We start from the raw sequence: 26,656 nt of genomic DNA on the forward strand, positions 1-26,656 counted from the left end.
TAGTTATTCATAAAAAGTAGGTCCAGGATACCTAGGTCCTAATAAATAATTTTAATACCTATGTGTTTTTGCTTCCCTTTGCCGCTTAAAAGGCTGGGCTAATTTTGATAAAATATCGTGTTGAAGTAGTTTACTAATATATACGCTACTTTTTATCCGCCAAGGAGACAATGGGGTGTAGCTAGGGCCTACCTTTTGGATTTAAATGAATACAACTATTTAGTTTATGTGTTAAATGTTTAAATACCTACACATCTCTCTTATTAACAGTGTTGTTCCATATCAAAGTATCTAGATACTTCCGCTAAGTTTAAGCTTTACGTTATAAATTGATATTAAAAACCGAATTCAACGAAATAAAGGTTTAATAAACCCGCTCATTTATCACTAATAATAGCTTTGCCCTTTAAAACCGATTGTAACGATAAGATTTCTACATTAGCCGCTGTATTACATCAGCACCGAACAAAATGAAGATTTATTAAACCTTACAGAGGTTGGAGACCTTAATAACGTCTATGCAAATATACTGAAATTACCTAATATGCCGTAAATCCCGTCTCCACTTAGTGGCGATTTGCGCTCAACAAGTAATATTCCTTCGGGCGACCCGCCATTATAAAGACAAGTATAACACTCTAGACCTACGTACATAATAATATCTACACGTCTTAGCATCTATACGGCAAGTTGTAAACTTCCCACTAGAATTGTTGACCCGTTACCGTGGCTTTTAATGTACGAGTTTCACTTTTAGGCGAAAGTTATTGGACTCATTATTTGAATGTAGAATAGTAACTTATACGGTCTCTCCGCTATGAAATTGATTGTGAGAAGATAAACTCATGAAACTAGAAGTTTGTTCAAACGGGCTAAAATACATATTTGATTTGTAAAAATCCTTTAATGTTAGACAGTAGGTAGGTAAATTGAGAAAGGTTATTAGATATATACCATTATGCTTTGATTATACAGCAGTAATAGAATATGTTACAAAACGGGAAGAAGCTGCGAGGCTTCTGAAAATAGTAAAAACTTGCATCTTCGTAACCACAGGCGCGAACATCGCGCGCAACAACTATTTTAGTATCATGTCCTTAGCCACCCATCTATCTAATCTTTTAACACTTGAACTCATCATAGAGGTTGACTGAAAAACTATACTTTGTTAATGACGTTTATAAACGGCATCTATGTCAGTTTCCAATGACGGTTGTTATTGTTGTTTACATGAACTAGTTGATGTTGATAATGAATTAAAATTATTTTAACCCGTCGTTTTTACAGCATACTACATTTTATTCACTACATCCATGAAATTAAGCAAATCGTAAAATGTGCATTGTGTCGAGATCCATCCGCAAGCGGACAAATACACTTGGCTTTGTTCCCAAATTCTTATCACAAACGCAAGCCAGTGACTTGGCTAAATTCAAACAAGATTTAAAGTTGGCCAAAGAAGTTGTTGTCTTATCTGGTGCCGGTATTAGTGCTGAATCTGGTATTCCTACATATAGAGGAAATGACGGACTGTGGAGAAGTTAAGATGTCCCGATTTGTCCAATCCTGCAGCTTTCAGAGATGATCCCGGTTTAGTCTGGGAGTTTTACCATTACAGACGAGAAATGATATTGAAAGCAAAACCTAATGCGGTAATAATTAAATATTTTCTACGTTCATTTAGCGCCTATCTTTGTTTATACCACACAAAGTACCTACCTACGCTACGCGTCGCCTTGTATTGATATAATAGAACACCATTTTTAATACTTACCTATATTTTTTTAGGGTCACGTAGCTATAGCTCAATACGAAGCAAGACACAAGACTGACAAAAAAGTTACTGTTGTGACACAAAATATCGATGGCCTTCACTCTAGAGCTGGTAGCAGCAGGATAATAGAACTTCACGGCAATGTATTCAAGACACGTTGTACAAAGTGTAACGAGGTGTTGGTTAACACCGATAGTCCTATATGCCCGGTAAAGGAAAATCAGGTTTTAACTAACGGTAGTACCCGGTAGATTGTGGAAATACACAAAAATTGGCCACTAATATCTACTTTATCATCATGATCCACATTGCTTGTCTTTTCTCCAGCCTCGTTGTTTATGTATCATTCTCTTAGAATAGTCTAAGTTCCTGCATAGGAAGCCGTAAAACATATGAGTGCAGATGTAAATTCTTACCGAACAAAAATATTTTCGTAGGCACTGGAGGGTCAAGGATCACCTACTTCAAATAAACTGTCCTCTGACATCGCAGAAAAAGATCTCCCCCATTGTAAGAAATCTGACTGCAATGGTCTTCTTAGACCACACATTGTCTGGTTTGGCGAAACTTTGGATACGGCTGTTGTGGAGCGAACAAGTAACGTTACACTAAAGCTGTGATTCATTTTTATTCCACTGAGCTTAGGGAACTGGTACCCATACCTATACTATACAATGCCATATATACCATATATACCTGTATAATGATTCTCAATGTCGACAATGATGTACCTACGCAATAGGCGGTGCTGTTTAATTTCAACTGCGCTAAGAAATTTAATTGAACTCGCCAGTACAAAATTGGCTTATGTTTAGTTTATTAGCGTTAGAATTTAGTGACTTAATCACATTTTTATAAATAAGTAAGCATAGGTATAACTTCTAATGTAATCAAAGTGATTATCTTTTACAAACCTAGTTTTATGTTTTTTTATGTCCCAGATGAGGTGATATCGAAGTGTAACGTATGCCTAGTGGTCGGAACGTCATCATTAGTTTATCCCGCAGCTGCTTACCCATCTTTGATGGCCGCGGGAGGAACAATCGTAGCTGAATTCAATATTGAACCTTTAATTCCCTCAAACATATTATTTAATTACTATTTTGAAGGTCCTTCTTCCATTACCTTGACAAAAGTTCTTAAGGAGTAGACTTAGTATACCTACAATTGTGAACTAATACATATTTAATAAGTATCTTTTATATACAGTTGTGTGTTTGATACGCTTTATGGCTATACTTCAACAATTTTAAAATTATGCAAATATTTTGTTCTTCAAGAAGGACGTAGATTTTTTGTCTTTTGATTGTTACATCTTTTTTATAAAGGATATATTTTTTCTTTTTATACGTGTTTTACTGTGTTTGGTGTGTGTACATAAATAAATAATGTACAATATTTTTGTTTTATTAATTTAGTTTTAGTGATTTGTGGAGATAAAGCTAATTTTGGCTATTTTTAAACGACTCCCACATTAAGGGATTTAATTCTTGTATCGTGAATTGTCACATGCATAAAGACACCCAAACTCGCATTCATAAACGTTTACATACGCGGGGATCGAAACCTGCACACGTCGAGCTGAAATTTAGGCTCCTATCAAAATAAATAAAATAGGCAGATATTAAGGTGCGAGCCCCAAATTCCAGATTTTGCCATAGTGGGTCACATACCCGGAGCTCTTACTTTACAGCATCGAGCATATAGCTCTAGCAACCTTTGTTTTGCCAACCAGTTACAGCTAGAAAGAGCTGGGAGCTGGGACAAATTACAAACAGCCAGAGGATGTCTGCCTCTTGTAAATGTATCTAATTATTTGACGCTTTATTTTATTTTATTTTTATTTATTTATTTTACTTTATTTTATTTAGTTGATTAATTGCAACGGAAAATAAATAAATAATCCATCTTGTTCTGGTACACTCTATATACTTTATATAAAGAAAATACGAAGAAAACTAATTTATGGAACAATATAGTAACTTGAAAAAAAAACTTGCCTTCGGCCATAGACTCGACAATCAGCGACAATACACCAAAACCAAAAAGTGCGGCCACCGGCGTTCTATGTCTATGGTTAGTGATGAATTAGCCGCTATAGACTTATAGCTTAGCTTCGTTGTGACTATTTAGTGATCAATAACCAGGTTTATGTAATTAAAATAGGTTTTAAATAGTGGACAAGCTGTATTTTTTGTTTTCTTATATTTACTTTATGTTACTAACCAAGAACAAGTGATAATATGCAATCAGGAAGTGGTCCTAAAAATCCACCATGGGCTCGATCAAACGTGAACACAAATATGACCGGCATGAATCCGCAAATAATGGATCCAAATGCAATGATGACGCAGCAGGGTATGATGCAGTTTCAACAAACTCAGGCTGTGTTTAATCCTAGTATGATGCAAGCTCAAAGTGGCATGGCTATGCCGATGGGCGGACAAATGCCAATGAACCAAATGACTCAAGGTCAAATGTATCCTGGCAATGTTGTTGCGTATCCGACGCCTCGTGCAATGAATCCAGGGATGTATCAAAATACGCAAACGAATCAGTCGTCCAACAGTTCCGATCAACGTGTTTTCACTGGGACTGTAACAAAGACTCACAATGATTTTGGGTTTGTTGATCATGATGTTTTCTACCAAACGTCTGTTTGTGCCAAAGGTATTATTCCTAAAGTAAACGACAGAGTTCTTGTTGAAGCATCTTACAACCCAAATATGCCATTTAAATGGAATGCGACTCGTGTGCAAGTGTTGCCTAAAGCTGGACCGAATCAGAAGAATCCTCCCAAGCAAAACAATTACAATGCTGTGCCGCCCCCAGTCAAGAAGTCTATGCCATCCCGTCGGGACGAGAGGCCTCCTCGTAGAGATGAAAGAGTAAGTATCTCAAGGCAATTTACTGGTCTTCCACTTACACTTGTTTAATAATCTCCTCAATAAAGAATAGACAATAATAAATATCTATAATATGATTATGTCCACCTCCTATTATGTACATCATACAAATACTTTTGTATATTTACACAACTTCCACAACAATGTCTGGTGGCCCCAACTAATTTTGTGTATAGAGTAAAATATTTGTCATATAAAGGAGCTCAATCAATAATACTATAAAACCTGTCGTGTTATAGAACCATCTTACTTTATCATTTGCTATTTGGTGATATTATAGTACTATCTGTGGTTCCATTTATTAATTACTAAGAGATTTATTCAGAGTTTTTTTTTTTAATAATTCTAAAATTAATTTACAAATCATTAAAAGAGTCATTATAATTACAGAAAAAAAAACAATAAATTTACATACTTTTATAAGCCACTTTAAATACTGTATAACCATTGTGGCATTGATTTGTTTCAACTTATGATGTATGTTTTACATTAAACAGCCGAAGAGGTCCCGCTCTAGGACACGTTCACGTTCTCGCGATCGTCGTGACAGCCGTAGCCGTCGTGATTCTCCTCCCCGCAAACGGCCGGTCATACACCAGCCATCACCTATCAAATATGTTGTGCGTGTACCACGGATCCCACTAGACATGTAAATATCTAACCCAGAATTGATTCTATAAATTAAAATGATTTCAGACATATTTCAAAAAATTGCGTAATACTTTTTATTTTATAATATAATTGTGTAATATTTTTTGAGACATGAAAAATGTTATTTTCTGAAAAACATTGTTATCTCCAAATTCAAGTAGATGTGTGATATTTGTTTTTATAATTATATCATGTTGTTTCATTTTCAGTCAAAAAATGGATGTCCCAGGCCTATCACAAAGATATACAAATCTTTATGTGCCTTCTGACTTTTTTAATGCTCAAGTAAAGTGGGGAGAAACATTCCCACCACAAACACCATTTTCTATTAACAATCCATGTGCCTATCATATTATGAACAAAGAAATTGATAGTCCAACTGCCAATGACTCAATTTTGGAACCATCCGATGCTGATTATAGATTTTCAGCTAAAGTAAGTTCTTCAACACAAAAATGTCATGTTAAAAATAGCATTTCTTATTAGGTAAATATCTGTTATATTCATTCAAAATTGTCCTTGTATTTTTAGGTCATGCTAATCAGTATGCCAACATTGGAGACTTTGTATCAAAAATGTGGACTCACCAAAGTTGATGAAAAAGATAAACGCTCAAACAACAAAACTCCATTGCATCCAACTAGACTTATTAAGTTTCTCGTAGGGCAGAAGGGAAAAGGTGGTGAAAACTTTGCTATAGGTGGACCCTGGAGCCCATCCTTAGATGGTGAAAATCCTCAGGGTGATCCAAAAGTTTTGGTGAAGACTGCAATACGTACTTGTAAAGCTTTAACAGGCATTGATTTATCATCATGTACCCAGTGGTAAGTGATACTCTTAATCTATTTGGTGACTAACTGTCCTACATAGCCAGTATTTTTGCTTAGAATCATGAGCTGGGCCGGGAGTTTCTTCTCGTTAGCACTTAGCCAATAAGCTTGCACAAGTCTTTACCATTGACTAAATGGCTAAGAGACAGAAGAAGCTTTATCCCACTGTTGAACCTTGTATTAGCCATGGTACACACATTCCTTAAGTGAGAGTATGGAGGCGTTCGTACATCGCGGAAGGCGCAACTGATTGGATGCAGACCCGATGTACCACGTACCAAAACAGCAGTTTTTAACTCTCTTAGCGGAAGTGTCGTGTCCATGTCTGCAGTCGGGTGGGCGGCGCGAGAGTTGCGCTTGTGAGTATACTATAACTGTATTACCCATGCAGGTACCGAATGGTGGAGTTTTACTACTGGCGCGAAGGCAGCGGCGGCAAGTCGCGGCTCGAGTGTGTGGTGTTGTTCCTGCCGGACGTGTGGTCGGCGCAACCGTCGCGTGTCGACTGGACCACCGTACAGGAGCAGTATAAAGCAGCCTGCGATGCCGCCTTACAAAAGCTCGAGAGCGACCAACCGGAGTCCAGCAAGCCTAAGCAACAACCGGCGGCAGCGGCAGCAGTGGCGGCCGACTCTTCTGCGGCGGACAAATCGCAAATTGTTTGTTCCCAGTTTTGTTTAGTTACGTTTCCGGCTGCGCTCTCCTAAAATTTTGGAAGGACAACGTGATGCTGCCGACTTCAAACAGTCCTGTTGTAATGCGGACATCGCCTGGGCATAGATAATTTAATCATAATCAAATCCTTCTCACTTTTCACAGAATAAATTAATTTAATTGAAAACCCTCCTTAAATAGTTAAATGACATGTTGAACACCCTACACTTTTTATACTGTCCTTGAGTTCAACTGGTTAGAAATCGACGTAAATACTCATGTTCTCTAATTTTTTAGGAAAAAGATTTGGATAGTAGCACAATAACCATTGATGAAAATGATGAGGATGAGGAAAAACCAGAACCGAGCCATTATTCTAAAATAGATCTGAGGTCTATAAAGGTGGAACAGCTGCGTCAAGAATTACGCGCACGTAACGTTAGTTGCAAAGGTAAGAAAAGTTAAATCTTAAAATTACACCATCACTCAATTTATAAGATTAACTATAGTGAAAGGTTGTTTACATTAGGACTGAGATCACAGCTTGTGTCACGGCTCTCGAAGCTACTGAAGACTGAGGAAGCTGAAGATAAAAAAAGTGATGATGTCATGGAATTGGAAGATGATGAGCAGGAACCAGAGAAAAAAGAAATTGAGGAGGAGAAAATAGAAATTAAAGATGAAAAAGAAGACGAAGCTAAGAAAGCTGAGGCTAAAGTAGATGAAGGTGATAAGAAAGAAGAAAAAACAGAAAAAGTTGAAAAGAAAACTGAAAAAGAAATTGAAGAAGAAAAAAGAAAGGTACTTTAAAGCTTATTCAGTATTATGTTATGGTTTCTGGTTAAGAACAATTAGTATATGCATTGGACACTGCATATATAGACGAGTAAAAAGAGATGGTTTAGTTGATAACGACGTTATAAATAATTTAACTTTTCAGCTGGAAAAAGAAAAGCAGTTGCGCAAATCGCGTTACGAAATCCCGCCAACACCTCACATTCTTGTGCACCCGTCTACTACGGCGAAAGGCGGTAAATTCAACTGTAGCGTTGCTACACTATCGCTACTTCTTGATTATAGAATTACTGACAATAAAGAACATAGTTTTGAGGTATGTTCAGTATAATTATTATACTCCTTTGTAACAAATCTTTCGTAGTTCTGAATTTATTTTAAAATTACACCTGTCAATAATGTATTTATTTTAGCTATTCGTATTTGCCGAGTTGTTCAACGAAATGTTGATGCGCGACTTCGGCTTTTACATTTACAAGACGTTGTACACTCTGCCAGAGAAGACGGAAGAAATTAAAGAGAAAGAGAAGTCCGAAGATAAATCGGAAAAGAAGGTGGAAGAGAAGAAAGAAGAAAAGAAAGAGGAGAAAAAAGATGACAGGCGTGATGAAAGGCGCGATTCACGAAGGCGAGACCGAAAGGTAAATAAGTTACATTGCAGAGTCTCTATGGCTTATATATAAGACTTGCATCGCAAACTCTGTATCTTGTTATGTCCCATCTCCCTTCGACAATTGCAAGTCTTTACAAGGCAGTAGTAGGCCCTTAGCTAGTCTGATCGCGTTTTATTTTGTTCTTTAATAATTTTTTTAATTACACAGCTATACAGACATTACATAACTAAGACACATAATATTATAGGAAAGTCCTAGTGACGATGAACGCAGCGGTTCTCCAAAACGACGTAGCCGTGGTGTTGAGCTGCCTCCTGATCCATACCTCTTGCTCTCCCTTGTGTACTTTGACACGTCTCGCGGAGGCAGCATGACCAAGAAAGATCTGCAGAACCTATTCATGAGCCTCGGATTACAACTGTCTCGTTCACAAATCAGAGCTGTCCTTGAGAAAGTGTGCGTAAAAGAAATTTTCAACTACAAGTAAGTTACTCTTACATAATATTGCTATAATTGAATTGGTATGAATAAATTGTAACAAGGTCTCTAAATTATCAATAATGTTTTAGGTCACTTATACAAACCATCAGAGATGTTGCATCTGGGGCACCTGAGGCGATACAAGATTTCCCATTGGACAGCACTATCATAACTAATGATGTGCCAACACATGTTAGTAAACTAGTTCATATTATTCAAGTTATCATTTAATGAAATAATTGTTCGTTTTTATCAGTGCAGTTTTTATCAGCGCATTTTAAAACATTGGTGTATTTAAAGATTGCAGAATTAGAGGAAGCTATAGCTGCAGGCAACAGAAATTTGTTGCCTTTATTCCATACGTCAGGTGAAGATTCTGAAAACAAGTCCGGAGAAACGAAAGATGTTACTGATTCAGGTAAGCAAGTAGTGCTTTGTTTTTTTTTTTTAAGATATACATAAATTGTGTGTAACTTGCGAGTTTTTTTAAGAATAAACGATGCCCTATCACTGGACCTACTGAAACTTTTTACATCGAGTACACGTGTAATGTATGCGTGCAGGCATGGTGATGTACAAGTCGCGGCTGGTGGACGTGGGCGCGCTGGTGGCGGCGGGCGCGCGGGCGGCGGGCGCGCGCGCGCGGCTGGAGGCGGCGCTGGAGGCCACGCGCAGCGCGCTGCGGGCCGCGCGCGCCGCCGCGCACTCCACGCAGCAGGCCGAGCGCGGCGCGCAGTCGCAGGTGTCCGACCTCAGCGCCAGCCTCGCCGCCGCGCGCGCCAGGATCGCCTCGCTCACCGTCAGTGCACGCTCCTTACTACTTTATCACCCATTATTTTACCTCAAACTGCAAGATGTTTACTTAGAGAGAGCAAAATGATTAAGTATTACCACATAAATTAAATATCTACACGCTTCGGAAACTGGCGTGGCCCTGCGCCGAAACTATAACTATCTACGTAACACAGATTTTAATTTTGGTAAATCTAATAATATAAATCTGTAATCTATCAGACAGATTTCCAAAATATTGAATACGTTTTTTTTTATTTGATCACATCATTAAAAAGTAAGGAAGGTAAAAATCACGTATGTTTGGTAGTGTAGAATAAAAAAACACTTGCTAGCAAAATATGTAGTGTTAAGTGCCGTCAGATGAAATTTTAAATCACTGTACTCTTCTTTTTGTCACGTTTTTTATTTACCGTCTTTTTGTGTTTACGAGAAAAATAAGTATCCAGTATTTTTTTAAATTTGTCTGACGGATGAACAGTTTTTTTTACAAATCTCTATTGCAATAACCTAACAAGCACTTTTAATCTGATGACATAAATTGTCTGTATTTTTTTCCAGGCAAGTTCTAAGATATTCCATTCAGCTTTGAAGAGTATTCAGTCAAAAGTAGAAGCTGTCGTTAACATCAAATATGAAGATGATGACGTCGTAGAAATTGTTAATGGACCTGCACAGTAAGTTCATTCACTCATTTAGTTAATCATCAACTCGTAAATAACTGAAAAATATCCGTAGAACTGTAATCGAATTATTCTATTTTTAGGAATGACAAGGACTCGAAGAAGGATTCCAAAACTGAAAAACAGGAAAATAAAGAGACAGCTGCTACTGAACAATCTTCAAATTCAACAAAACCTGCAGGTGACGTTTTATTAGATGGAGAAACAAAAGATGAGGAAAATGAGGCTCAGGAAACTGATATAACCTCAGACAACATGGATCTCGATGATAGGGAATAACTTCGTTTTATAACTTAAATAAAATATAAATGGCCTATAAAGGCATAGTTTATTTAAGCTGTGGCCTACAGAAGCACAGTTTGTATAAGCTGACATAGGCGAACTTAAAAAGCCTTTTAATATGTTAAAAAAAACGAAAAACCATTGTAATTTGATTTTAATTTCTGGTTAAATGTAAGATTTATGCTAAATGATCGTAACTTTTAAAAGTGTAGTGTTTAGTAGTGTAACTAACTGAATTTAGTGACCGAGTATGGTTTTGTTTGTCTCAAATATTACTTTTAGAATCAGATAAATGTTTTTGTTCCCACTTGAAATTGATAAAAAACGCCAAATTTCGACAAGGGTTCTCGTGTAGTTTATGGAGTCTCGTAAATACTAAATTTTTATAGCAGACGTTTATACGTATGGTGTAATTCTGGTCAAAAAAAATTATATTTAGGTGTTACATGTTCAATTATGTAAAAAAAGTTGACATTAAATACAAGTACCAACATATTACCAGTTATTTCTGTACCACATGATCTTACTTTTATCCGCCCTGAAGTTTAGAGTAAATTGCAACTTTAGAGATCAATGTAGTTTATTAATTGAGCATGTAGCCCTAAAATCGGGTAAGTGGCACCAATATTTGTTTATGTATTAAATGTCATAGATTTACATAAGACAGCCAAATGTATTTCATAGAAATTTGTGTGATAATAAAAAAACCTGTCTTACGACTTCGATTGTTGGACCAGATTATTATATAAGGTAGCTTAACAATACTAAATCACACTTACGAAAAAACTTAAATAACTCTACTCTTGTATAATGTAAGAAGTGAATCCTCGTTTCAAATCTAGATAAGTATTGGTGTGAATTTTATAACATGTAGGTTACTTAAACCAAAGCATTCTCTTGCTTTGTAAGTCTAGATATAAGTATTTCTGTGCATTTAAATGCAATAAAATAGATTCGTGCAAACTGTGTATGTTATTATTTCGTAGAAAATGAAACATGATTTGAATGTAGCATAGTAATTTTATTTATACCACAATTACAACAAATTGATCATACATACTAGCCTTTGAACCTCGCATCCTACTATATTGATATTCCTAGAATATTTAAAACATATTGGAGTAGACAAATACTACAGAAAAAATTGCTTAGATGAAACTTAAATTACATTCATATATTATACTTTGATTAAATTTGAATATATCTCTAACATAATTAACTTAAATCGTGGAATATTCATTTAACATAGATAATATTGAAATATCAAGAAGATAAGAGTTAAATGCTCTTATGAAGTAGTGAAGTATACTAATACTATAAGATACTCCTAATATATAGTGCATATTGTATGAACATACTATACACTTAGTAATTGATATGTAGAGAAGGATTACACACAGGGTTCTACATAGTTTCCAGGAAAGAGACCAGTAACTCCGTCCATAACGCCTTCCCACCAGCCGTCGTCATTCTTCTTCAACACATAGATCACGGCACTCTCTTGGAATGATAACTCATCTTCTTTGTCAGCATAGTAGTCGTAGATTGCTACAACTGTAACAAAAAAACATTAGGTAAATTATCATAATCTTGTGGCTTGTGGCCCTTTGCAGAAAGTCTTGTATATTACCTTTCTCCAGATAGTTTTTGGGTACCCATCCAGGTAGGTCTTCTTCGTCGGGCACAATAGCAGGAACAGCATTAGTGTACTGTGTTCCCATCTTGTTCTGTAAAGTAATGAAAATATAACTGACTGATCTCATGTAAAGCAAACACAGTTCAGAATTTTTTATATGGTTTATATACAAAGTATTTCATAGCATCTGAGAATAAGCAAGAGTAGACATCTTACACTGAGATGGTGCGATCTGCCAAACCCATCATGCACCAGTTCGTCATCCATGGGCGGCGGCGGCAAAGGTGGCGATACAGACCCGCCGCGGATTGAACCACCACCCGCAGAAGACGACGAAGCACGCTGAAATATAAATTTGATGAAATTCTAGATGTTGACAATCATTGACACAAAAAAATAACTTGAATAGTTGTAATACTAGTCAAGTTTTAAATATTTGTATAAAAAAGGCAAAACTAACCTGTCCAGGAAGACTCATGGAATGTTGGCTATGTTCTCCATCAGAACCAATCAATGGGGAAGGTGGGGCTGTAAAAGTTACATTTCATTAAATGTTGGCACCTTAACAAATGTTGGCAAAACACTGCTTAACAATGGTAATCAAGGTGATAAAGGATATGGAATAATATACTAACGTGGCATGCTGGAATGCAAATCTTGTTGGGAATAATTGGATGTGGCTTGATGTTGATTTGGGTGTACCATTCCAACCTAGAAATAAAATCACACTTACAACAACAATATTGTGGAATATTATGTTGATAACTGCTCTTAATCCTAGGAGTAACATGCTTAATAAATAAAATGGAAATGTTCTAATGTATTGAATCTAATCATAGTAATTTAAGTCAACAAGTCAGATCAACTATTGTAGGTAAGAAACTGGGCTTTTTAAGGTTCACTTACACTCAAAACTTTAGGACTGTAAACATCAACATAACAGACAGTAGTGTGTACTTATGTGATCTTTGCAGAGTTACAGCTAGGAAAAAGAATTAAACATTAAGCTCTGCTATTATATCTATAACTTGTAATAAATAAATTTGAAATTAAACTTAAATACTTTTGTACCTGAGGTTGGGCAACAGGCAGAGTGGAGTAACCTGGTGGTCGACGAGGGTAGTTCGGCGCGTAATGCGACGGTACCTGAGGTGGAGCTACTGCCGGCGGAGTGCGGTACTCGCGAGAAGATTTACCTGTTTATTTTTAATTGAAATTACATTTTAATGATAGGGTCATAATTTAAATGTTCGAAATTATCCCTTCTATAAGGATTTTTTAGTTATCATCTTATCCTCTAAACATTGGCAAATAATCAATAAATTGTTAGACATTTTGTAGAGAGATAGAATTTTTGGTGAAAATTTTAGACATGGAGAGGGCTTCATTTAGTAAAAATAATAAATATTTACTTCAATTTAGCTTCAAGTCCCTATATGAATGAGTGAACTACTGTTTACCAAGTGTGCCACGCCCCAGAGTCCCAGTATTAGCAGCTGCCGCAGCTCTCACTGCAGCTGGTGGTGTTGGAGGTTTTGTAGTTGGTGCTGGCAAGGTGGCAGCACTTGGGGCTGAACCAGAACGCCGCCCTCTGGGTGTCCCACTTGTAGCTCCATTCCAACGAGCACCATGACCAATATCATCCAATGCTAATAAATAATTCAATTAAATTTTTAATAATTTCATAAATTACATGGAAGAACCACTATAAAGGACTTTTTAATGTATTACCTGTGTAATCAATGCTTTTCCTTACATATTTAATTGGTTTCTCTGGATTAGCAGGGGCAATGATTTTGTACTGCCTGTTGGTCACTTTATTTGCAGTCAGAACTCCTATCTCTCTGCGTGCAACCTTCTCTTTATGTATAGAGACAGTTTGAGCAATGTGGTTCATTTGTCCTTCCATTTCAGCCAACTGCATTGTTTGTAACTCCAACAGTTGCAGGAAGTTATAAGCCAGAGTATTTATCTGATATGCTACACTTGCCAAAGATTGAGTTGTGTAGTTTTTGGTGCTCTCTAATGCAAGCCTCTTATTTTCTGATTGAAAATAGTTGGCTTCGCAGTAGTCAGCCACACGCTCGAGGTTTGTATGGCTGTCCGTAAGATGACTGCGCCCCTCGGGGATCTCGGTTTGCAGTAACGCTGCTAATTCAGCCATTTTGCTTTAAAATAGGTACTGAAAGTTAGTACAATTTACAATAATATTAATCATCATATTTTTCCGTTGTTTATGTATGGATATAAAATAACAATTGTTTTCATAACCAGGATATAGGCTACTTCCGATTCACAGGAAATTTTATGATAAACTTACCTTTTCACAATGATTTGTACAAAAGTTACAGAAACTTTACTGCCACATTTATTACTATATCATAAGATATAAATAACAATCTGTTGTCACTACAAATAATTAGTGTGGGTGGGACGTTGCAGTCATTCTCAAAATTATTGTAATTAATTTCCACTCCCACTAGAGACCGTACCTTAGTACTACTTTGACATGTAAACTATGCAGAGTTGCCATCTTTTACACATATTATTATTTAAAAAACAGAAAACTTCTGTTTGTTGCACATTAATATAACGACTTCCCCATAATCTTAAATAATTAAAAAAGCTCATAAAGCATTTGTTAATTAGCACTAAAATAATCTCAGTATACAAATGTCCAACATAAACACGAAGAAACCTTAACATCAAGAAGATAAAGGTACGGCTCCATGCAGACGGTCGACGCTTGTTTGCAACGACAAATCTGGTCACGTGGCCCAATTTTAAATTTTCCGCGATTCGAAAAGTTGCTGCTCCACGCAGTCGCTCGTTTACAGTGATAATGGCGCGGCCTCATGGAGTCGCTCGTCGCTCGTTTCTAGCGACAAATCACGTGACCCCATTTTTAAATTTCACACGATTCGAAAAGTGGCTGCTTCGTGAAGTCGCTGGTTGCTCGTTTGCAGCGATAAATCTGGTCAGGATGCGCCTGTGTTGCTGATTTTCTAACCTCATTCGTACCCCGCGGCAGTGATACAAATGAAGGAAATAGAATTGCGTGGTGTTTTTTTTTCTATTTTTCGATTCCGTTATTTACGGGAATTAATTTAGAGACTGTCACAGCACTACTTTCGTATCGACTTTCTTTTCTCTGTTCTATAGTGTATTAATTACCTATGATCTTTTTCCAGCGACAAAGATCAACATTTTCAGCTTTGTCGCTACCATTCCTGCGACCATATTTTGTCGTTTTTTCGAGACGCGGGAAATTTAAAATGTGGTCACGTGATCAGACTTGTCGCTGCTAACGAGCGACTACTGACTTTGAGGCTACGCCTTAAATCTAGTCACTACGCGACGCGATATGATGTTGCTGATCTCCTTGATCCTTTTAATTCCATTATTTACAGGAATTAATTTATAAACCTTAGCAGCACTACACATATTATGTCGACTTGTCTCACCGGTCACTCTCTATCTTTTCCCAGCAACAAAGCTAAACACTCTCAGCTTTGTCGCTAAATATAACGTGACCATTTCGAGTCGCGGGAAATTTAAAATGGGGTGTTATATCAACAAGTTAACAATAAGAGCGTTGCAATCAATGTGCAATATCAATTTGACATGTAGGTTGTAGACAAAAAATAATTGAACATTAAAAATCACTTCAATAAATGTTGGGTGGCCTGGTAGATACAAGCCCGTTCATTGAAACTCAATGATGTGTAAATAATAATATATAGGGTAGTACAACCAGGGCTTAGGAAATTATGATACGCTGTGCGGCTTGAACACGCAAAAATATCATATTACGATACTAGACGGGTGCGACCAGGAGGTGCATATGGTCGTTTCCCGATTCCGTGTCGCTACGAAACGCTGATCGACATCGAGTCTAATAAAATCAACCATAAGGCAGTAATTAAAGCTGAGAAACTACTTTTACCATAAGAAAAAACAGATACCAATGCAATCATTACAATTTTATTTAAGATAGCTATATAGGTTTAAACTGTTGAAAATACTTAAACTTTAACAAATCCTCCAAATTCATCACTTCATTGCAGAAATTGCTTCACAAACAAAGAAATTTTATTGGTAAATTCAGTTCTGGTTTGTGTGGTACAACTAGTTACTAAATACAAGATTTTATTATAATTCATTATCCACAACTCACAAGCTCTAAAATGTTTACTACAGTAACATACATATAATTTATTTTTAATCTATTTGACGTAAGTATATTATTTTAGTAGGTATTTAAGATTTATCTTTAGGTGATTGTTTAATAGTTTTTCACATAAAACTGAGTATGTCATGATAAAACTAATTTTAAATATATAAAAATAAAACAATACTAAGTGTAACTTAATAATGTAACTACGATTATACAGATTTATAAGAAAAAATTCAATAAGTTATATTTAAACTATACTAGTGGTAGTGCCACACCGTCCCTATTAATCAGGGATCTACCACTCTCCGACTTATTAATGACAAAAAGTCGGATTTTGAAGACATAAAGCCAATTTTAAAAGCTGGCAATTAAGCTTCACAAGTTCTCATTTGTGAGATATAATATGCCTGCTTACTTTCAGCAATGCCAGTAAAAAAAAACACTATTCAATTAAACACCTTTCTAAATGTAATATGAGATTTAAAAATTATAAAGAAACTGTACAAAATTACATTTGCTTGCCTTGAAATTAGGTGTTATATTATTTTATGCAGTTAACAAGACATCCCAATTAATTTCATTGTTATAAACTTCTTGTTCAAGCCATAGTTCATAGTTTTCTTTGAATTCATCATCAAGTTCAATATTCATTTCTAACACACTGTTAATATCTGTTTCCAAAGGGGTCAAATCTATTTCTTGTTCACCACCAGTCACTCCACAGCCATACCTTCTATGATTGAAACGATCAATGCCCACTTTCAGTGCACACTCCTCATCTTGGAAGTCCCAAGGTCTTGCATCAACATCATTGCCAAATGCCCAGTCATCATTCAATCTATGGCGAACTTTAGAATATATTGCACTGATTGTTTTCATATTGGTCTTTCTCCATTGGCGACCTAAATATTTAGTTTGCATTTTCAATAATTTTAACACATAAAATTGCATCAATGCATGCCTTACTTTTAGCGTGCGTTTTAAGATGGGCGCACTTTTAAAGACTACAAGCATCATAATCCTTGCATTCTTCCATTTAGTTAATTTGTTGAGTATTCTCAATAAATTTATACATGAAAATACATTTCTCCATGAGTATGGAACTGTTGAATCTCCAATATCTAGACATTCCTTTGTCAACTCAGGTTGCTCTCCAATAACACAAGCTGGAAAATCAAATATTGGTATGGTATTTTTAGCTCCAACATATGACAGTATGTTTTGATTGAAGAATTTCAATACCAATGGCATACAATTAGCATAAACAAGATGTTGTGACATGAATTCAAATTGGTATACATGATTTAACTTTAAATGTTTCAACAAGAGCAGCAATATTGCTGTAACTGCTTTCACAATTATCTCTTTATGTCTGTTTACATCAATCCCAAGTTTTAAGGACTGTAATACTGTCATGGGCATCTCTTCAGGCAACAGGTCTGCCATGATGTTGATTGAATATGTCTTGGCAGTAGATGTAGGTGCTGCTGCTAAAAGAATTTTAAGCAGTGCTATCATGTACTGTGGCAAGTTGGGTAGCATAGCTCGATACAATATTTCAACTTCTGTTTCTTCAACTTCTTTTTCTCCTTTGGTTAGAGGACTTCGAGCAATTTCCAATTCCCTTTCTGCTTGAATTTCTGAAAGACTGGTGTATACATGCTTCTTGAGTATATCAATCCCTTCATGAATTGGTTGTGGTAGACCAGCCACTGTCTGACGGTCTCCGGGAAGAGAGTACCCAACAAACTTGATTCTGACATTATCAAGAAACATGTCAATATCTTTTTGGCGAACTTTTGACTGCCATGGTAGACTTCTGGGGAGTGGAGGAGGTGGAGGAGGACTGTCAAACTGTTTAAAATACATGTAATAAGGGCAATTGGGGTTATTCTCAGATTGGGACCCCTCACTGGGTATAGACTGAAACTCCATAGAGTAATCTTCAGATCCATTGCCTGTCTCTTCTTTGTCAACAAAGATTTGTTCATCAGATTCATCTAATGAAGTTTGTTTCATAAAAAGGTGCCTGCGAATTTTCCCTTCCCTTTCATTTTCTTTAAGTTTTCTTTGGCCTGGGTTTTGATTCTCCAACATGTCAGCTGCACTGGCTGGTGGAGAGCTTGCCCTCATGCCTTTTATGATTTCAATAGTGTCTTCAGATAGAGGAGGTAATCCAGATGCTTCTCGGAGTTTAGTTTTTCTCTCTTTTAGTTCTTTAGAACCACCCAAATAAACCAGCAGCACTTTCCACAAAAGCAATAATACCTTCTTCATGGGAAAATGTGGAGTTGTTCCAGCACACAAATGTGTTACCATACCTAACAATTTGACAGGCAGTAACTCTTCCCCAAATGGTGCTCCAAGTTCTTCTTTAAAGTTTTTCACAAGATGTTTAAATTCAGATTCAGGGTTGTCTTTTTCAGTTCTCATATATTCTGTGATGAGATAAAGCACTGAAAGAATAACTCTTAAATTAGTTGAGTCAGCTAGTGATTCTGCTAGCTTCCTAGAAGCTATCGCAGAACTGCTTCGTACAATTTCGAGATTCAGTAGTTCAACAAAAGCTGAAAATGTTCCCATGTCGTATAACATCATGACGTTAACGCGAGCCCAGTGAGCTTGCTCCGCGTCGGACTGCATCTCAGCCCAACATCCTTGAGCTAGGTACAGTATACAACGTGTGGCACGCATACGTATTTCACTTACTGCAACGTCTAAATGCTCCAATAACTTCATTATCACAGTGCGCTGCTGTTTATTAGTCAGCCTTTGCCAACTTGGTAAATACTCAAACTCTTCCATAATATCTTCAAATGCTTTGACATTGAGCTGATATTCCGGATGCTCTGTGTAGCTGTAGAGTTCAGCAATTTCATTTGCCTGGGTGTCACAGTCGTCGTAAACAAAGTCCAATTCGGGGCTCTCCATGTCGTTGATACAATCCCCTTCTTCCATGGGGCGGCGAACATCAGGCATTTTGGCTCCTGCACGACGACCATTGCCGTTGGTGCCCATTTTGAAACAATTTCCAAACGAAATTTATCACATAATATAATTTCACATTTTAGACTTTGATTATTTATCGAAATATTAGTTTCTTTTTACAACAAAATTAGAGTTTTCTTTCGTCTTTCAACGGCACCATAGACTTTGAGATGAGAATGAGACACTTGCCACAGATTGATAATATCCAGGGCCTGTGTAACAGATTACATAATACGACAAAGTTTTATTTTTGCTTTGTGTTTTTATTTTCCTTAATTTTTTGTAGTATTATGTAAAAGTCGATACCAAAAATATGCTACAATAATTTTGTTATCAGCTATGAGAGTTCATTAATTTTTATGAAAGATATTCTTGCAAGATAGATAAATCCTCCTTTTATGCCGCCTCTACACGCAGGCGAATGCATCCGCAGATGGCATCGGCGGACGCGTCCGCCGACGTGTAGAGGGGGTGATTTGCTCGTCTCTGGTAGGTATTTGACGTCGGCAGACGCGTCCGGCACATATCCGTCGGTTCGTTTGTCGGTTTTTGTGGCACAGATCAAAGGGATCTGGCGCGAGCGCCCGGCGCGAGTGAGTGGTCTGTCCACACGTCTGGCGACGCATCAGTGTTCAACGGGAAGCGAATGAGAGTGCACGCGTGATATTAACCTTTTTTCTTGCGTTGGCTTTCTTTCTTGTCGGAATGGCGAGCATAAAAACTTAGGATACATTCAAATTCCTGGAGATGTATCAAGCTGAAAATTTCCTGTGGAATTTTATAATAAATACCACAAAAATAAACATTTTGTAAGAACAAGAATCATTCATTTTATTTAACTGTAGGTAGTTAACAAATTGAGTTGAGTTTACTGTAGGTCCTAAATAAATAAATAGCTGCAGCAGGTACGGTCTCCATATCCATTTTGCGTGCATACGTGTTGCATCTGACGAGAACCAACACAGACTGATCGACCTACATACGTGTGGACGGCTCGCAGAGATTCATCTGCGGAAGCGTCCGCCGACGTCTGCAGACGCATCCGCCTACGTGTGGAGGTGGCATAAGCAGTACCTAAGCGTGCTGCGCGAGGCGGCCCCGCTGCTTTGCAAGTTCATTTTGTCGCGCGCTGTAGGTGATGATCGCGAAGGTAAAGGCGAGTGGTGGAGGTCAGTTAGGGGTGCAGAGAGGTGCGAAACAGTCCCGGAGTGGGTATTCTCGTTATTCAACAATTATACACTTCCACCCCGAGCATGTAGTAGAAGGCGACTCCTCTCTAGCCAGCCAGTTACGGGAAGAAAGACCTGGGAGTCCCCCTCAGCAGTACAGTATTAGGTTTCGTTGGTTTGCCGCTCACTAACAGCTCGCCACAAACTGCTATTGTTTACTCTTACATACATAGGTTCAGATATATGTTTAATTTTATCACGAAATTAAAAAAAAACATGTATCTATGGTTTTCAAACGCCCCGAGAGATAAAATTGGGTGAAAACTTGACAAAAGGAGCACATAGTGCAATAGCCTAATTCACTTAGTTTTGCACAGCACATACATGTGATTACAATCAATGATCATCCTGAAAATCCAGAAGATAATTAATATTTAGGTAACATAAAATAGTTCGGCTAGTGGTTAAGTAATACACCTACAATCCTTCGTTCAAATTTTTTTACCAGTCGCACCCTAAAGAATAATTAAAAAGCATTCATTTATATTACCGGTAATCTAAACTTACTCGAATTCGTTTGCCGTAACCCACCACTGATAAAAAGGTTTTTAATGGCGGGTGCAATGTGGTTTGTTCTCACGTCAAACGTCACTGATATGACATCCGAACATTTGTAATACAACAATGGATCCTTTTACCTCTGAGAGGCATTAAAGACCAACAGGGGGTGAGTTCGGGTGCTTTATAATAGAGTAGCGGGTAATGGTAACACACGATTACTTTCGTCCCAGGCAATTAATTCGAAGTGTGAAGTGCCTTATTAAGGCATTTAAAACTTTTAATTATTATCAATTTTGTGTTACACACAATGAAATCGTATTTTTATATCTTTTTCTGTACAATACTTTCTGTATGGTCTACAAAGGATTTCAGAGCTTAAATATTGATCACGCTAATTTCAGAAACATGTTTTGCAATTAATTAATTGATTTAAAATAAAATCTGCCTTAATTCAATTAAAGACGATGTTATAGGGACAGAAGGAAGAAGATCACGTGTCGCGGGCCCAGTTAGTTATAAAAAAACATGAATTCTGGCACCTCTATAAAATAATGTAAATGTAAATACCTTTCCTTAATTCGTGAAGGTATCAACTGTCTATTAATCGCGGATTACGAGACACAAACTAGCCTAGAAGCAGCTCGTTACTAACCTCAATGCTATTTAATTTTAGAAGCCACTTAGACCACTAACCCTCCATGCTTCTTAGCACTACACCTGTATTCACTGCAGATATGATCACGCGTTTACTTACAGTTACAAATTCAACTTACATCTCCAGACCATTTTCCGCTTTATGAATCGTATAATCTTCAAGATTGGTAGGCACCTAGTACCGTGACATTTGTTTGCTCACATTGTCCCGAGTAAGACATCTTGTCCATAAAAATGCTTGTAGTGATAATATGGTGTATCATTTTAAATAGATTTGGTGAATCATCTTCAATGTTTGAAAATGAATTAAATGTAAATGATTTTCTTCGCTCTGATCTTATGCCCACGTATTTTATGGTGGAAGGTGAGAGCGTTGGAACAAATAAGTCTGTACTTGATGCGGTAGGACCACCAGTAAATGGATCAATCGATGCAGCACTTTCAACGTTGGCTTTCCATAGGTGAGTTGCTACATCGCTATGCTTAAATTCATCGTTGACTATTTCATTTTCTAACTAGCTGAGCATGTATTATTTTTACCATCTTCCATAACATTCGGATTTGTTCCTAATTTATTTTTCTCGTTGCCCGATTTCCTAATCCAATGAAGTTCACGATTCATACATGCATTCCATTGCTAAATTATTCATGGTACTGCTAAAAATAGCCAGTAAATTTGTTTAAAAGTCGATTCACAGTTACTTCGAGTAAATTATGAACTTGTTGGCAGGAAAATGATGAACGAATACCAATGTCGGAATTACATAGCTGAACAAATATTGGAAGAAATGGGAAAGAATGTTCTACAAGACAGGCTCGGGAAACCGTTTAGTGATGGAAAAGAGAACAGTCTTATGAGGAAACAAGATATGAGGAATAACGTTATGTTTGACGTCGGATCCGCAAATTATCATGAATGGCTGGCTAAGTATGACTTATTTAATTAATAGAACTATAATAAAATTACTTATGAGTCTCCTGTTGTTGAACTAGAAAAAATATTAATAGTTACTAAATCTACCCGTACCCGTGTTCTATATTCACAATAACATAATAAATACCGTCCCCATGTGCTGCGTTAGGACGCGTTAGATCAAATAAAATGCCAATATTTGGAAAATACTTAATCATTCTCTAGATAGAATGAGACCAGAATAAACTTTGAATTTTTTTTCCAGAGTGGCGGCATTCAATGACGTATATAATACCGCTAATCCCAACCCCGGCGCCGCAGGAGTGGGTAATACTTCAGATGTTATAGCACCAGGGTCAGGGCAAACCCCGACGCTGCAGACTAGAGATGGCTATGAGGTATATGAAGGGACAGAGCCATTTACCGGCTATGCCAATTCTGGAGTACCGGCGCATGATGTGTCTAAGTATAGTAAGAAAGAAAACTAATTTAATTTACTTAATAGAGCGTTTAACACTGATTTTTTTCCGTTGCCTGTGTTACACTATAGTCATACCATCCTACTAATATGATGAACATGAAAGTTAGTATGTATGAATGAATGGATGTATGGATGTTTGTTACTCTTTCACGCAATAATCGCCGAACGGATTTAGACGAAATTTGGTACAAAGATAGTTAAAAATCTGGATTAAGACATAAGATGGATTTTATGCCGATTTTGTGTTTTCTGTGGGTTGATTTTCGACCATGTGCAAAAATTTGAACCATAGGTGATTAGATACATTTTTAAGTCTCCTTCTATACATACTAAAATATTGTATTGTAAAATAGGTATGTATATTTGAATGTAGGACTCGTTATCATTGTTTCAAAAATTTAAACGCGCGTCACACCGCAGGGGCATAGCTATTATTTAATAATGCGAATATCACATCTTCGAATATACAGGAATCTCGTTTATTACCGAATCGTCCAAAATTGCTTGACCATTCTTACGCATAAAGTTGCTAGGCTAAATGTAACTTATTTGACCGAAACATATTAGCCAGCTACTCGTGGTAGTTTTGTTTACTTCTGAGCATTTCTAGTTATTTATTAACATTTTCAAGAGCTAATGTAGGTTTTAATAAATTTTAACAATTTACTACATTTCAAACTTGTATCTCGATGCGTGTTCAGTCTCGCTGCATGATCGTCACGATCTGTTTACGATTGCTGGATTTTCTCACTACAACTTATATAGTATACTATAGAGTTATTAGACAGGTTTGGCCTATAACAAAATACAATGAGAAGAAGTTTACTCTAGCGTAATTATCAGGACTGCCCAACTAGTTTCAGACCCAACCGGAGTCCTTAGTCCTTAATCATAAGCTACAGCGTCGGGGTCGACTAACAAATATGCGACTGATAGCAATGAAACTTTAAAGAAGACTTTGATCGTGGACTGACCAAACTCGAAATCAAAAGTCATTTATTCAAATAAGACTACTAAGTAGTACTTATTGGAGGTCAACTTATATTGGACAGTACGCAGTTTCACCCATCCTTCACCGCTTCCTAAGTGCTTTTCATGTGAGAAGGCAAGACCTCGAGTTATGCAGATGTTTTCGTAGTTTGTCTGTTCCGCGTTTCTTCCAGGTGGTGGTTACGAGTACTCGATGCCGCCGCCCCCGCCGCCGCTGTACCACCACTCTTCGGGGGTGCAACAGACCCATGTCGTCGAGGAGTACGCGGTAGATCGTGACAGTCACGGCCTGGGTCTCGCGGATCTGTTTGAAATATCACTCACTGGCATCGCCTTTTTGTCTTTTGGCATGTTCGTGCTCCAAGTCCTAATGTGTATTACCATGGTAAGAAGGATACCTAAAGGTAGGTATGAGTAGAAATGTAGAAATTGATCGGTCTTTAGGTGTGCAGATTTTCAAGAGTGTGAAAATCTCCACCCATTCACACAATATTTTCAGAAGTCTACATCATAGGTTTCTGTTGAATTTAACATGTAATAGATATATAAAATTAAAATAAGTCCGTCAGTAAAAACTTCAACCTCAAGAACTTTTAGATGACTCGACAGATTCTTATCAAACAAGTCGTACCAAACTCAGGTATAATTCATCTTTACTACAAAACAAGCTACCGGGTAGAAAGGCAGACAGATAGAAAAACACACCAAAACACTACTTACTGCATACCTGCTGGTTGCTGTTCATTAACGCTTACTCGATTTTTGCATTTTTTTTTAAATTCGATTTCCTAATATGATACAAGCAATTAGAGGCTTGGGTGTAAAGCTTTCATCCAAAGCGCAGGAAATAAAATATTATACAATAAATATTTACAGAACCCCCAACAACCTCAAGTTATGCAGATGGTGGACAACAGCGGCGATACCGTGAACGTTGACGACGGGTTTCGGTTTAAGAGGGACACACATGAGCAGCGGCCCTCAGTTCCCGCGGTGAACTTGATGGCTCGTTATGCCTTACTTGCATTGCGTCCGCGGTCAACACCTTGTCTGTACCGAGCTTTATGTGTTGGAAATAAGAAGGCGAGGGATTTCCGCGACGGCAACTGGTATTGGTTGCCAGTTTGGCAGTATGTTGTATTATATTATACTACCTAATTCTAAACAATGATTCGATATTGACATTTTTTACTGTTAAGAGTCGGTAGTTTTAAAATACAACATGAATGTTCAATTACGAAAATATTCTATTTGCACAAGGCTCAAGAATCACAGATAAAGATTTCCCTCAAATTTAAAATTCATACAAATAATCTGATAATTGCTTAGGACTCTGGTTACAATAGAAGAAAAAAACTGGCATAAATACTTACCTATCCGATTAGACGTTTTAACAAGCTAAACAAAACATTAAACCTAGAAAAGGATACAATAATAAGTCGGCAACATTAGCATTATGTACATATTATAAATTATCACGATGTTTCAGTGCAGGCGTGGCGTGGACGCGCGGCGGGGCGCTGGGCGCGCTCAGAGCGGCCGCCTTGGGCCTGGGCGGTGCCAACTGCGACGAATACTACCCGCCCGCACATTGCGCAAGAGTGACCGATACGTGATTGATCATTTTGTGTCTAATTTGTTTGTTTTCTACTCTGATTGTTTCGTTGTTCATGTGAATTACTTGTAGAATTAGTATTTGCCTCGACTTCTTGTTGGCTTTGTTCTGTTTACGTTTTTCCAAAGTAAATATTCATTGCTATCCAGTTTTTGCAATTTAAGAAAAAAAATCCACTATTATAAAGTCAATTAAAGTTCATTATACATACATACTTTTTGATGTAACAACCGTATTGTTTTGTAAAACTACCACTTTACCTTAGGTTATGTAGAGAAATCATTGGTGTTAGACAAAAAAAAATATCAATCATATGATTATAATAATACTTTATTGCAGATTGTATTGCTTTAACGTAATAACATCTAAGTATTTACACTTACATTTATAATACCAATTAACATTACATTAAACTTAATGCCTAATCATTAAAGGTAGGGAATGTATGAAATATCTTGATTAAAAGTTCGTTACGAAGTGTTAGGTAAACATGATGGTATTTGCTGTCGAAGCTTTTATTTCGACACAAAATGAAAGCTAAAGACCCTTCTACCGGTCATTAATATTCGTTGCATGAAGTATTTCACACCATTGATTTAGGACGATACATATGAAGTGACAAAAGTGGCAAGTTAAGTAACTATGTACTGTTCGTACAACAAACAAAATAGTTAACACGCTATTAACAAAACCAAAATAGAACATGACTGAAGCTAGAAGAGCAAAATAATAAAACAATAAAATGTCCAACTAATAATAAAATAACATTTGTTTTACGTGCTGTTTGTTATATTATGGCTTTCTGATCGGAGAATTTATTTTTAACATGAATATATGTACTTAATACAATAATAATTAGAAAAATACTGTCTTACTTAGTTTTTAACCCGACCTTGTAGCATTCTGATAAGCATGGGCTTTTGAAGCGATGTCCTTGCGCTGCGCTGCGTCATGAAAGCTTCATCTGATGTTTCAAGGGAGATCTTATACTATTACATTAGGAAATACTGT

The 26,656-nt window shown here is 36.9% G+C and overlaps 4 protein-coding genes and 1 pseudogene across 12 annotated transcripts; 3 read left to right on the top strand and 2 right to left on the bottom strand.

The window, feature by feature from the left end:
* Window positions 1-662: 662 nt before the first annotated feature.
* Window positions 663-3,146, top strand: LOC113500557 (annotated as a pseudogene).
* Window positions 3,147-3,836: 690 nt separating this feature from the next.
* LOC113500549 (cell division cycle and apoptosis regulator protein 1-like) lies at window positions 3,837-11,424 on the top strand. Its single transcript, XM_026881381.1, has 15 exons — window positions 3,837-4,662; window positions 5,178-5,329; window positions 5,541-5,766; window positions 5,863-6,155; window positions 6,553-6,820; window positions 7,113-7,266; window positions 7,345-7,616; window positions 7,756-7,926; window positions 8,024-8,251; window positions 8,472-8,707; window positions 8,794-8,896; window positions 9,005-9,122; window positions 9,268-9,503; window positions 10,058-10,173; window positions 10,263-11,424. Exons 1-15 carry the CDS (start codon window positions 4,018-4,020, stop codon window positions 10,456-10,458), a joined length of 3,414 nt encoding a protein of 1,137 aa, XP_026737182.1. The 5' UTR covers window positions 3,837-4,017; the 3' UTR covers window positions 10,459-11,424.
* A 37-nt stretch (window positions 11,425-11,461) lies between these two features.
* LOC113500553 (abl interactor 2) lies at window positions 11,462-14,610 on the bottom strand. 2 transcript variants are annotated; one of them, XM_026881385.1, is made up of 9 exons: window positions 14,418-14,610; window positions 13,829-14,265; window positions 13,558-13,746; window positions 13,169-13,293; window positions 12,733-12,808; window positions 12,558-12,625; window positions 12,314-12,439; window positions 12,092-12,188; window positions 11,462-12,015 (listed from the first exon to the last, which is right to left on the bottom strand). In XM_026881385.1, exons 2-9 carry the CDS (start codon window positions 14,259-14,261, stop codon window positions 11,852-11,854), a joined length of 1,278 nt encoding a protein of 425 aa, XP_026737186.1. In that variant the 5' UTR covers window positions 14,262-14,265; window positions 14,418-14,610; the 3' UTR covers window positions 11,462-11,851. The 2 variants fall into 2 exon arrangements, with proteins under 2 accessions (XP_026737186.1, XP_026737185.1); XM_026881384.1 differs by having other exon boundaries at window positions 13,829-14,279.
* A 1,455-nt stretch (window positions 14,611-16,065) lies between these two features.
* Window positions 16,066-19,428, bottom strand: LOC113500551 (striatin-interacting protein 1). The gene has a single exon (XM_026881382.1). It carries the CDS (start codon window positions 19,290-19,292, stop codon window positions 16,821-16,823), a length of 2,472 nt encoding a protein of 823 aa, XP_026737183.1. The 5' UTR covers window positions 19,293-19,428; the 3' UTR covers window positions 16,066-16,820.
* Window positions 19,429-19,522: 94 nt separating this feature from the next.
* On the top strand, window positions 19,523-26,656 carry LOC113500555. Of its 8 annotated transcripts, XM_026881389.1 has the most exons (8): window positions 20,878-21,158; window positions 21,466-21,551; window positions 21,919-22,107; window positions 22,377-22,574; window positions 22,825-23,030; window positions 24,204-24,415; window positions 24,907-25,160; window positions 25,520-26,656. In XM_026881389.1, the coding sequence occupies exons 3-8, from the start codon at window positions 21,938-21,940 to the stop codon at window positions 25,644-25,646; spliced, it is 1,167 nt and encodes a 388-aa protein (XP_026737190.1). In that variant the 5' UTR covers window positions 20,878-21,158; window positions 21,466-21,551; window positions 21,919-21,937; the 3' UTR covers window positions 25,647-26,656. The 8 variants fall into 8 exon arrangements, with proteins under 8 accessions (XP_026737192.1, XP_026737190.1, XP_026737193.1 ...); XM_026881391.1 differs by lacking the exons at window positions 20,878-21,158; window positions 21,466-21,551 and adding an exon at window positions 19,523-19,855; XM_026881392.1 differs by having other exon boundaries at window positions 20,878-21,551; window positions 24,207-24,415.

The sequence above is a fragment of the Trichoplusia ni genome, chromosome 14, assembly GCF_003590095.1.
Source record: "Trichoplusia ni isolate ovarian cell line Hi5 chromosome 14, tn1, whole genome shotgun sequence".
Taxonomy (NCBI): Eukaryota; Metazoa; Arthropoda; class Insecta; order Lepidoptera; family Noctuidae; genus Trichoplusia; species Trichoplusia ni.

Excerpts from the sequence above, each read along its gene's own strand:
- LOC113500555 (XM_026881391.1), top strand. The coding sequence starts at position 21,938 with ATGTTTGAAAATGAATTAAATGTAAATGATTTTCTTCGCTCTGATCTT. Across the intron at positions 22,108-22,376 it reads TCAACGTTGGCTTTCCATAG|GAAAATGATGAACGAATACC; the intron begins GTGAGTTGCTAC and ends ACTTGTTGGCAG. Across the intron at positions 24,416-24,906 it reads TCCTAATGTGTATTACCATG|AACCCCCAACAACCTCAAGT; the intron begins GTAAGAAGGATA and ends AAATATTTACAG.
- LOC113500549 (XM_026881381.1), top strand. The coding sequence starts at position 4,018 with ATGCAATCAGGAAGTGGTCCTAAAAATCCACCATGGGCTCGATCAAAC. Across the intron at positions 5,330-5,540 it reads CCACGGATCCCACTAGACAT|TCAAAAAATGGATGTCCCAG; the intron begins GTAAATATCTAA and ends TTTCATTTTCAG. Across the intron at positions 7,617-7,755 it reads TTGAAGAAGAAAAAAGAAAG|CTGGAAAAAGAAAAGCAGTT; the intron begins GTACTTTAAAGC and ends TTAACTTTTCAG.
- LOC113500553 (XM_026881385.1), bottom strand. The coding sequence starts at position 14,261 with ATGGCTGAATTAGCAGCGTTACTGCAAACCGAGATCCCCGAGGGGCGC. Across the intron at positions 12,809-13,168 it reads TGCCTGTTGCCCAACCTCAG|GTTGGAATGGTACACCCAAA; the intron begins GTACAAAAGTAT and ends TTTTATTTCTAG. Across the intron at positions 12,189-12,313 it reads GCAGATCGCACCATCTCAGT|AACAAGATGGGAACACAGTA; the intron begins GTAAGATGTCTA and ends ATTACTTTACAG.
- LOC113500551 (XM_026881382.1), bottom strand. The coding sequence starts at position 19,292 with ATGGGCACCAACGGCAATGGTCGTCGTGCAGGAGCCAAAATGCCTGAT.